The 12,046-nt window shown below is 37.6% G+C and overlaps 1 protein-coding gene across 4 annotated transcripts in view; it reads left to right on the top strand.

Moving 5' to 3' along the window:
• The window catches only part of dock3 (dedicator of cytokinesis 3), a 918,089-nt gene that overhangs the window by 165,993 nt on the left and 740,050 nt on the right, over positions 1-12,046 (top strand). For all 4 annotated transcript variants that reach the window (XM_043708484.1, XM_043708482.1, XM_043708483.1 and 1 more), the window contains exon 4: positions 3,104-3,159. In XM_043708484.1, the coding sequence (XP_043564419.1) occupies positions 3,104-3,159 (56 nt within the window). The remainder of the gene's footprint in view (positions 1-3,103; positions 3,160-12,046) is intronic.

Here is a 12,046-nt window from a genome sequence, read left to right on the forward strand (position 1 = left end):
CAACCATTCGCTAAAATAAGCAGTTCTTGATCTTTTGAAATACAGACAAGCATTCCTAATAGCCCCAGTTCTCAAAAATTAAATACTAAGAAATATGCAAAATGTAATAAATTGAAATTAAAAGACAGATGACGTATTTTAAATAGCAGATGATATCTCATTTCCATTTCACAGTATGTTTCTTGTTACTCAGTAGAATGAGGCAGGTGCTTAGATTTGTTTGTTCTTTTCAGCAAAGCCTTTTTATTTGAGAAAGAGATTCTGGATATTGGAGAGTTTCACAGTATATTGTTCCATAGCTTTGAATGTATTGTGACACTTCCTCTCTGTTTGAAAAGCACTGTAATATATGGCAGCAATTTCAGTAGTGACCAATATAATGGTCAACTGCTGATTATGCCTAAAAATTATACAGTCAAAAAAATGTCCAAAATGTTAACTCTCCTGCTCCTTGGATGCTGCCTGACCTGCTATGCTTTGTCAGTGCTACACTTTTCAACTCTGATCTCCAGCATTTGCAGTCCTCATTTTCTCCTAAGAATTATACCATTTCAGCATTATCAGTTGAGCACAATATGATGCCCTTGTGCTTATAGGAAGCTCCATATATTAAAACGCAGGGCTCTAATTTTCATAAACCTGAACAATATATAGATGCATTGCAATGTAATTAAGTTTCCCAGTTCATATGGAAAATTTGTCTTAAGCTACAAAAGTTATTCATCAACTTTTTTAAAAACTGAGTTTTCAATCTGCTGAGAAAAAGGTAGTCTTTTCTAAAACAAAAGCACTCTCCTATTTTTATTGTTGGTGTCAACATAAAAGAAACCACAAGTAGTCCCAATTGTGGGCAATTTGTAGGTGACCAGTTAATATTGAAAAAAGATGCAATTACTGAAATTTTAATCAGACTTCAGTATCATTTAGAGCTCTGAGGATTTAATATGCAACTTATTGCTAAGTCTTTTGTGAGCCAGAAAAGAAACTCCTTAGTTTGAAGAATTTACATTAGAATTGTTTCAGTTCAGAAACCTGTTGGGAAATTTTGAAAATGTCATAATCAGAATGCAAAATTGTATCTCCAAACTGTCCAATTGTTCTGAAGTTTGAAAAAACTCAACAAAACCAACATTTTAAGGTAATCTGAAGCCTTCAAGGGAAGAGTGTCAGAAGGTGAATCAGTAAATACAATCATAATTCAGTGACAGGTATAGTCACAAATAGTGTACACAGGATAACTCAGACACTACATTAAAATTCAACTTGAGAGTCAAGTATGTCATCTGTTCATTAGTTATTTGTTTCACTGAGTAAAAGCATTAATGTCACTGACTTTTGTTTTTCAAGCCACAATGTGACAACTTGATTACCTGACCGCATTGTGTTATGGCCATTTTAAAGGGGTGATTTCATCATTGGCATTTTCAAAAGTTAATTTCAATGATGACAAAGACGAATGGTGCTACATTAGTGTTTTGGAACATTCCAAGGACCATCAAGTGAGCATTATTAAATAGTATATGACACTGAATGACATAAGGTATTAAGTCTGATAACGTAGCTCCATCAAAGAGGTAGATTTTCACAGTGTCTTAAATGAGGAAAGTGAAGTAAGTTAAGAGCACAGAGGGATGTAGGGAGGAAATTGTGGAGCTTAGGGCTCAGGCGACCAATGACTGAGCAATTAAAATCCAGATATTTTAGGATGCCAAAGTTAGAGGAGGCACAGGTATCACAGGGAATTTTGGGGGTGGAGGAGATGATAGATTCTCCATGAGGGACAAAGCCATGGAATAATTTGAAAAGCAGGATGATGTTTTAAAATGAATGTGTTGCTTGACCACGAGCCAGTGTAGGACAGCTAGCATAACGCTGATTGGCACGCAGGTCTTAATGTGAATTAAATTTTGGATGATCTAATGTCTTATGGAGAGTAGAATGTGTAAACCAATCATGAGTTTGTTGGGATAGTCAAATCAAGAGTATTAAAGGTATCGAAGTTAGTTTCAGCAACAGATGTGTTGAGACAGCGATGATGTCAGGTGATGTTATAGAGTTGAAACTGGTTGATGGCTGTAATGTGAAGCCAGAATATCATCATGGGATCACTTGTGACAGCAAAGTTGTGAACAGACTGGTTTATTTCAAATTGTCACCTCAGGGAGTGATGCAAACAGTAATTCAGGAACAAAGATTGGGGACTGAAAGCAATGGCTTCCGATCTCCTAATGTTTAATTGGAGGAAAGAAAGAATTTAATGCCCTCCTCTAGCTGGCTTGGAAGTGGAGAGGAGCAGGTAGTTATTTAATTGGGCCAGAGGACAGAGAGTGTGACCCCTCAGCCTTCCCACTTATGTTCAGGCATGTTCAGGCACAAAGGCTCACGGCAAGCTTCTTGCCCAAAGCCGAGCCACCCTTTCAGTAGGTGAGGATCTTATTCTTCCATTGTTGATATTCAACCAGAAGCAGGCAATGCAGTTGGAACATGAGAAGTAGCAATATAATTTGGCAGTGCACACTTAATGGCTAAAGGGCCTCTTCTCTACTGTATGATTCTTTGGTCCTAAGCCTGATCAGCACACATTCACTGCCTAACCAAGGGACCTGGCATTAGTGATGATTGGGTCTCACTCAATGTCACCCATGTCCTTCATGCCGTTATTGATGCCAGGGACCCGAGTTCGATTCCAGCCTCAGGTGACTGTCTGCGTGGAGTTTGCACATTCTCCCTGTGTGTGCGTGGGTTTTCTCTGGGTGCTCCGGTTCCTCCCACAGTCCAAAGGTGTGCAATTCAGGTAAATTGGCCATGCTAAATTGCCCATAGTGATAGGTGCATTGGTAGGGAGTAGGGGGATGGCTCTGGGTGGTTTACTCTTCGGAGGGTTGGTGTGAACTTGTTGGGCCGAAGAGCCTGTTTCCGCACTGTAGTGAATCTAATCTAATATAATCTAAATATGTATGTAAAAAAGAGTCATGATAACCAGATTCTATCCGATTGCTGTATTTTTTCAATTTGATTGATGTAGTTTATCTGGCTATACTATTATTGTTCTGCATTGTTAGATTTTTAAACAAAAAGAAACTTATTTTTTTTCCCCCCACAGGGTCTCTTTCCTGCAAGTTATATCCATCTGAAGGCTGCAGTTGTTAGTAACCGGGGGTGAGTACACATTGAGGAATGGACAGTTGCATTATGATACCAATTTACTACACAGTTAAAGGGAAAAAAAATCTATAAAAAATTATCTGCAGAATTGCTCAAGCACCTTTTGTGAAAATCATCTTGTGGTTTTTTTGTCCACTTCTATTGAAATTTCAAACCTTAGATTTTGGAAGATCCAGAGAATTGGCAGTCTCCTAATGATGTAGTTGTTCAGTAACTTTTCAGCTTTCCCATTATAATATTGAAACAAATGCTAATATAGAAAAATGCTAATGACAAATAGCTTTAAATTGTTTAATTTTGCACACTTTGATATCAGGTTTTTCTTCCTTTTTGCCGGCCATTTTAATTCTAACACTACGTCTTTGTGCCTAATATGCTTTTTCCCCCAAAACTTTTCAGATTTATTGTTTCATTTTGTTTTTCCTCTTCAGTTGTAATTTATGCTTCAGGACTGTGTATAACAAGGACTCCAAAACCATCATCATGTTTAATGATTAATGCTAAGATTCTCTTATATTGGAGTAGCTGCTGTTGAAGGGAAGCAAATTACCAAATTGTAATCAATGACTTGCTCTTTAATATAGTAGAACTTCCACAAAGGAAATTGTAATGACCATCATTGCACTTCAAAATTAGGAACTATGTGATCTGATGTTCATTTACTTCCTGAAAATGTTATGAATAGATACCGAACACAAGTAAACATACATTTAAAGAAATATGTATAAAATTCAAGTGCTAATGGTTTATTTTAAACTTTAAGATTAGTAGACCTTTGTAAGCCAAATAGTGACAGAACAGGTGCAATGGGACTAAATGCCGCAGTCCTGTTCCTATCCAGGAGCAGCACTGAGAATACTTGTAACAAGGTGCCATTCCAGTGAGGTTTGAACGCAGGACTACAGAGTGTGTTAAACAATGGAAGCTGTGTCAACCTCACACTGCTAAACAATTATAGAAATGACAGATCAGAGGAAATCTCTGCAGTTCTGGCACAATAATGGTTAATAAAACAAATAGGAAGAAGAAGCTGAATAAGCATTACCATCCAAAATAGTGGCAGAGGCATGGGTGCAAAAGATTAACAAACCTGAAGTTCTTGCAACCATCCTAAACCAGATGTACACCTTTTGGCTAATTTGTTCTGACCTCCTCCTGGGATCTCCATCACTGCTGCCAGAGTTCACCCAGAATTCACTTCAGCTAACTGGCTGAGAGCACTCCAAACAGAAGTGTCTGAGGACCCTGGCAATATCTCAGCTGTAACATAGAGAACTTATTCTAGAGAACTAGCCATTTTTTCACTGAAGCTATTTTAGCATTATCATAATAGTCACTTATATCCAAAGCTATCCTTTCCATCATCTACAAGTCACAAATCAGAAGTGTGATGGAATACTGACTACATGCTTGAATGAGTGTTGCTTCAAAAAGGAAACTCAGAAAAGTGAACGTTATTGAAGATGACTTAAATGGCACACCTTGAACATTCACTCCCTTCACTATGAACACGATGTGTTTCCAGTCTGTAGCATCTGCAGGATGCTTTGCAGGAACTTGCTAATGCTTCAACTGCACCTCAAATATAGCAGCCTCTATTACCTAGAAGGGCAAGGGAAATAGATGTATGAGTATTTCTCAGTCCTACTCCAACTAGCACAGCATTCTGACTTCAAATGTATAGTTATTCTTTCATCATTCTATCACAAAACTGGAGGTATCTCCTGAGCAGTGCTGTGGGTGTATATGTACTATAGCAGTTCAAGAAGATGATCACCTTCCTCAGTGTAATGATCACCTTCCTCAGTCTTACCCCAAACATGAGTTGAAAACCAAACTTCTTTCCTAAACCACTGGTCAACGTCTTTTCTTATATGTTGCACTTTAGGATGTTACATTGTTAAAAGAGCAGACATTTGCAAGGAAAAATCAAACAACTGACAACAAACTTGAATGTTTAATCATTTTGCTTTTAAGCAGTCTTTCACTCAAATGAAACAAACAGACTTCATTTCTTCAAATATATAAGAAACTATGTTGTCTTTCGTACCCTGAACAAAAGACAAAAATCAAAGTGAGCACCGTCCCTTTAAGAGTTTTGTATCATTCCCATCCATTTTAGTATTCTGTTCCAACTCATCCTAAGTGGTCAGTGGAATCCTTTGAATATGCTCATCCAATTTCATGCTAAATAAGTAATTCTACCTGTTGTCCATGGTTATATCAACATAGGGAGGAGAAAGTGGGGACCCATCCAGGTAAATGTTCATAATTGTATTTACAATGGAAGAGTTTTAAATACAAGTAAGTTTCACTCCAAACCAGTAATGCTTGTACTGTCATATCTGGTTGCTTACAGTTCTTGCCCCCATGTGAAAATTGAAAGACACCTGCATGTGTGCTAGTTCAGGAAGGCTCTTTAAATTGCACTCACTTGCATGAGTGGGGATAATTAAGCACATTTTAAAAGATTTTTCATATAAAACTAGTATGTAGCAATCATGTTAAGAAATTCTTCGTATGATTTTAAGGTCATGCTTAATGTTTTTAAGTCAAGTTACTTTGATGTGAATGATGGGCAACCTTATTAAAAATGCCTATTTTTAGCATTATACCATTTTTTAGATTCAATGAAACAGCACCGGCTTTCCATTCTAGTAGATATGAAGAAATATTTCTTTCTTGGGAAACAACAAAAAAAAACAATATTTTGCTGTAAGATTACTATATTTTGTTCAGAGATTAGTTTGTACTTAATATTGTAAAGATTTCATATATTTTTCTCAAATATGAAATGGTGAAAAATTGAATTTTAGACACTGCTAAGTTACAGAGATTGTACAACGTGCATCATCTTACCATTGGAAGGTCAGAAGGAGAACTGTGTGACATTAACTTATTGTTACATGTGTTTATATATGTTTTGGAGAAGCTGGATTTGATACATTTGGGAGACAAGCTGGCATTTGGTGCCGTTGAGTTGAAAAATTGCATAGCAATAGTCTTTTGGGTTCTTAAGTGATAGATTGTCACAGAATTTAGAAGGGACAGTTCCATTCAGATCTCCAGAAAATCCATGAGCAAAGATTTATCTCTTTCCCACTCAATCCAAGTTTGAGAAAAAAGAAATCAACACTTGAAGACTAAGCAAAGAAGAGCTTTTAACTTGAGCAAAGACCTACATCCAACTGGCCATCTACCGAATTAAGGGTTTTCTATTGTTCTTTGGTCCACAATAATGTGATATCATTGCCAAAAAAAAAAATAGTGAGAAAGTCACCTCATTCCCTTCGTGGTTTTGACCCTTGATCAATTTAGCCTGTTTTCAAACCATGACATTTCTGTAGATCAGTGTCATGTCTGTTTCATTTGTGAATGAACATGTTCATGATTTGATTGAAGGAAGTACAATTAAGTTTGTTAGTTAATTAACCATTTTAAAAATCTCGAGCTATACATAAAATCTTAAGGGATGCAGTGTTCTACTGATAGCTTTTGGGTTACGTTTTAATAATTTTTTGTTAAAATTTTGAAGGAAAAGCATCAAATGCAATAGATTGGCACCAACCAAATTACAGGAACATGAAAGAATGTTTTAGTTTAGCTAAATTGGTGGAAAGATCTAACTGGCAAATAAAGAAAACAATGGAAAATATTCAAGTTCAAGATTCCCAGAGCACAGTGTCAGAACTTTCAAATATCTGATTAAAAAAATAGACTGTATCAGGGCAGTTCTGTTGGAAAAGGAATGAAAAGAAACCTTGAAGCCTGCTAGAAATTAAGGTTCAAATACAGTTGTGAGAACAAAGAGAGGAAGAGAAACAAGGGAGGGCATGATTAATAAAATAGCTTGTAGGCAATATAAATGTAACCAGCGAAGGAGTACATAGAGACACAGACCTTATGAGTAACAGTAGGTCGTCAGCCCTTAAAACCTACTCCAACATTCAAAGAAGATTATGTCTGATCTGATTCTTGCCTTAACCTCCTTTTCCTGTATCTCTGCATTCCCCCTTCACTTCCTCCCAGAACTGAAGCAGTTGCTGGACCCAAAGAGTTAACTACTTTCTTTCCACAGATGCTGCCAGACCTGCTGAGTTTCTCCAACAATTTCTGTATTTGTTTATTTCAGATCTCCAGTTCTGTTTTACTATATATTTCTGTGGACACCGTGCATCAGCATGACTGTTTGTCTTTCCATCTATTTTTGTGTCATCTGGAAACTTGGTGATAGTGCATTTACTTCTGATTTCCAAGTTATTCTGACAAACTGTAAATTAATGCCAAGCATTAACATTTTTGTCATAATTTTTCTGTTTTTCTTTCGAGAATCTTTGTGTTTAAAGACTGGATATTGCTCTTAATTGACTTTTAAAAGCAGGCTTGAAATCTGACTAAGTTTGTTGTTGCTCTATACTTATGGTAGTCTAAATTTATTTCAGGCCAGTAGGATAATGACTACATAGCTAATGTTGTTTTCTTAATCCAATATCTGGTTTGCTTTAGATTGTCATTTATTTTTTAGAGGGTTAGAATTTGAAGTAAATTACAAAGTAACATACCATTCAGTCCAGTGAGGGAGCAAATTACTGCACATGCTGGAATCTGTACTGAAAACAACAAATGCTGGAGATCACAGCAGTTCAGAGAGCATCCATGCAGAGAGAGCAAGCTAATGTTTCGAGTCTAGATGACTCTGATGAAGTCAATACAATCCAGTGCATTTGCCGTACAGGTGCAAATCCATCTCATCATTCTTAATGTATTTTTCTCTATTCAGTAAAGAGGACAAAGAGGATCATTCTTGGTACTGCAAGTGGCCATTCATTGACCTAGAAATATTAGAGCATGTTAATACAATTTGAAGCAACTTAATTGACTCCAACACTTGCAAACCCAAAATCCATTGAAGGTTGCAATTTGTTTTCATAGCTTTGTAGTTTTTTTAAATTTAAAAAAGCTTTTTTGTTTTCTATTGTTCTGTCAGTCATCCTATTTCTAAAACTATATGTCAAAATTTCATTCGTAATTTTTGGCAGGAAGAATTTGCTTTTTCTAGAAAATGACAAATGCGTAAATCTTGCACTTTGGGATATTGTAGACTGGTAAGGTTTCTGTGTCTTGTTCTCTCTTTGATAAGTCTTGATAGTGTCCTCATGAAGAGAAGGAGATAAAGCGTTTGAGAATAGATAATAGATAAATGTAACCTGTGATCAGTTTTGAGTTCCAATAATGAATTATGGTCACGTTTGGGAGAATTTTAACTGTGACATGTTGTTGACTATGATGTAACTTTGCATCACTTCCACCCTTTTGCTTGTTTCCCATATTATTCTAAATAAAAATTCAGATTTGGCGATGAGACAAACTTTTCTTTGGTGAAGTTGTCAGCTTCCAATGCTACAGCTACTGGTGGGCTATATTAAGAAAAAATCCTCAACATAAAGAGCGACTGTGCTTAACAGCCAAAACTCCTCTTCAAAATGCTAGTGTTCATCTTCTATGATGACTTCTCTAAATGGCTGCATCTTGACTACCCTCTCTGCTGTTTGCTGTTGACATTGCTGTCTGTTTCTGACGACAAAGCTCCTTCTTCGTTTTACCTTGTACTCCAGCTCTCAAGATTGCAGGTATATTGAGTGTATGAGATGCATCAGTGCTCCAGCAATTGAACTGTGTGAAGAAGGTAGGCAAAGAGATGAGAACACATGACCATGGATTTCAGCCATGGCTAACCAGTGAGATTTTCAAACCTTCATTTGTCTACAATCAAAACTCTTGCAATGTAAGAATCCCAGTGTGATATACTCTTCCCTCTTCTCTATGCCTAACGCACTACTCCAATCAACTCCTCACCCCATCAGCTCCGGCACACCTTTATTGGTCCCAAGATTCCATACAAGCTACCTTTCTCCTGCATCCCTTCTTTGTGCCCATCACCTTTACATCAACCTGCTTTGGATGCTATCAGATTCTTGTGCATTGCTGCCTTTACCTTGATGAAATTTAATTATAAAACATTTTAAGCTAATAAATGTTCATTGCATACTTAAATACTAAGAGTATAACACGCTACTGACTTAATCTTGGAATTTATTCTTCCATTGAAAAATTTAAATTCTGGCTCCTGCCAAACTTAGTAACCCCACAATCCATGTGTCTCCCTATCTTTGGGATCCAGAAAATCCTTTCATGCCACATTCCACTTAATGGAAACAGTCACTCATTATGATTTTCCCCAGGGTGGCTAGTTAATGGCCAGAAGATGGACTCGCTGTCCAATTAAGGGCAGTGGTCTCAGTCTTGAAGGAACATCAGTCGTTTGCCTGCCTTCCAGATTGGAAGCAATAACAGGCAACAATGGAAGGTAAGTAAGGGAATGGGTACTTCAAAATGGAGTACTCTTACTTAAAAAGTGGCTTTTATGAAGGGCAGGGGTGGCTGATGGCATGGGAACTAATGGTTCTACAGTGGCTGCCCTCTTCCAATGCATAACAAAGTCATTGTGCATGCCACAGACTGAAACTGGTAAATTCTTCAGATTGACCTTCAAGCCCTTACAAAATACATAGTAATTGGCATTGCTACCTGCCATTGCAGCAAAGATTGAAGGAGTGCAATATAGGTGTTCCATGAGTCACGACATAAAATAAAAACACTTATTCTAGTTACCAGGATAGCGAACTAAATACCTTATCTACCTAATCTTTAAACAACATTACTATTAACGCGGTTTCTTGATGAACACAATAATGTGATTGTCATCAAAACAAAACCTAATTAATGAAGATGGAATAAATGGATAACTTACCCAATCAATATAGAAACATAAATGTATATCTCTGTAAATATCCCCAAAGCGCACAAACATCTACAAACATTTATTTTCTTTAAGAAGAGGAAGAAAGAAACTGGTTTCTCCAAGGATTGGTTTTCTGGGGGAAAAAGAACATTTTAACTAATGGGTTGTTTTTGAAAGCAAAAAGATAACTGGTGGATGTTCTAGAGTCTGATATTCTGGCACAGGTAGTCAATCACTAATCATGCATGGTTAAAATCTGACAAACACAGATTGCTGAGAAAAAAACGGTTCAGATGTTTCTTCTCTCACTCTTTCAAAAGCGCAAATAATGTCTGCCCTGAAGTTAACGAGGGTTTTCTTTTCACAAATAAGAATGGTCAACTGGACAGCTTGTTCTGAGCATGCTTTCCCAGCTCAGTTGGTTCTCCATGGTCTCTCTAACTGAATCAGCTAAAAGAAACTTCACCAAGCCAGTCACAGTTCAAAAACAGCCCCAGAAGAGGTCTGTAATGAAGTAGTTATTGCCAGTTAGGTGATTTACAAGAAGCCTTGTTAAGATAAATTTCTAATGTTCACTGAACTTTAAGTGGATCTCCTTTAAAGAAACCACTGCAGGTATTTCTACAAAACTTGAAATAAATCCATTTTCCACAATGCTTTAAAATTTAAGTCCTCTCAAATATGAAATGCAGAGTGCTTTTGCAGCAGTTTGTACCAAAAACTTTTGGGTATTCTTCATACTGATAGCAACTTGTAATAAATTTCAATTGAATGTTCTGGGACCTTTGCGCTTTGTCATTTTTATAAATGACTTGGATGATGAAGTGCAAGAGCGGGTGCGTAGGTTTGCCGATGATACGAAGGTGAGTGTAGTTGTGGATAGTGTTGAGGGTTGTTGTAGGTTACAATGGGACATTGACAGGATGCAGAGCTGGGCTGAGAAGTGGCAGATGGAGTTCAACCTGGAAAAGTGTGACGTGATTCATTTTGAACATCAAGTTTGAATGCCGATTACAGGGTTAAAGGCAGGATTCTTGACAGTGTGGGGGAACAGAGAGATCTTGGTTTTCAAGTCTATAGATCCCTCAAAGTTGCCACCAAGTCAATAAGGTTGTTAAGAAGGTGTATGGTGTGTTGGCTTTCATTAGCAGGGGGATTGAGTTTAAGAGCAATGAGGATATGCTGCAGCTCTACAAAGCCCTGGTTAGACCACACTTGGAATATTGTGTTCAGTTCTGCTGTCCTCATTATAGGAAGGCTGTGGAAGCTTTGGAGAGTTGCAGAGGAGATTTACCAGGATGCTATCGGGACTAGTGGGCATGTATTATGAAGAAAGGTTGAGGGAATTTGGGCTTTTCTCATTGGAGCAAAAAAGGTTGAGAGGTGACTTGATAGAGGTGTACAAGATGATGAGAGGCATAGATTGAGTGGATAGCCAGACACTTTTTCCCAGGGTGGAAATGGCTATCATGAGGAGATATAATTTAAAGGTGATTGGAGGAAGGGTTAGGGGAGACGTCAGAGTTAGGTTCTTTACACAGAGCGCGGTGGGTGTGTGGAATGCACTGCCACCAGTGGTTTTAGAGTCAGATACATTAAGGACATTTAAGGGACCCTTGAATAGGCAGATGGATGATAGTAAAATGTAGGGTATGTAGGTTAATTTGATCTTAGAGTAGGATAAAAGGTGAGCACAACGCTGAGTGCCGAAGGGCCTGTACTGTACTGTTCTATGTTACTTGAAGTTTAATCAAATAGCCAAATACCCATTGCATTAATAGCTATGATGTCTATTCAAACATGTTAGTACCGCATTACAGGTATCCTCCGCTTTTCGAATCTTCTCTTTATGCCAGTTCACTTTTACACAAGACCTACTTTAGTACCTGTTTCGCTAAAAAGTTTGCACAGCGAGAGTGGCATTGCCAAGCGCCTTCCCAGGGAATTATACTCCATATCAAGCTGCCATAGCTTTGAACTGTGTCAGTGAGCATCTGTGCTTTATCTGAATTTATTTTGTGCATCTGTTAGCAAGATGTATCCTGTGCTTCCCACCACCCCAACCCCCAATGGCCTTTA

This window comes from Chiloscyllium plagiosum, chromosome 18 (genome assembly GCF_004010195.1).
Source record: "Chiloscyllium plagiosum isolate BGI_BamShark_2017 chromosome 18, ASM401019v2, whole genome shotgun sequence".
Classification (NCBI taxonomy): Eukaryota; Metazoa; Chordata; class Chondrichthyes; order Orectolobiformes; family Hemiscylliidae; genus Chiloscyllium; species Chiloscyllium plagiosum.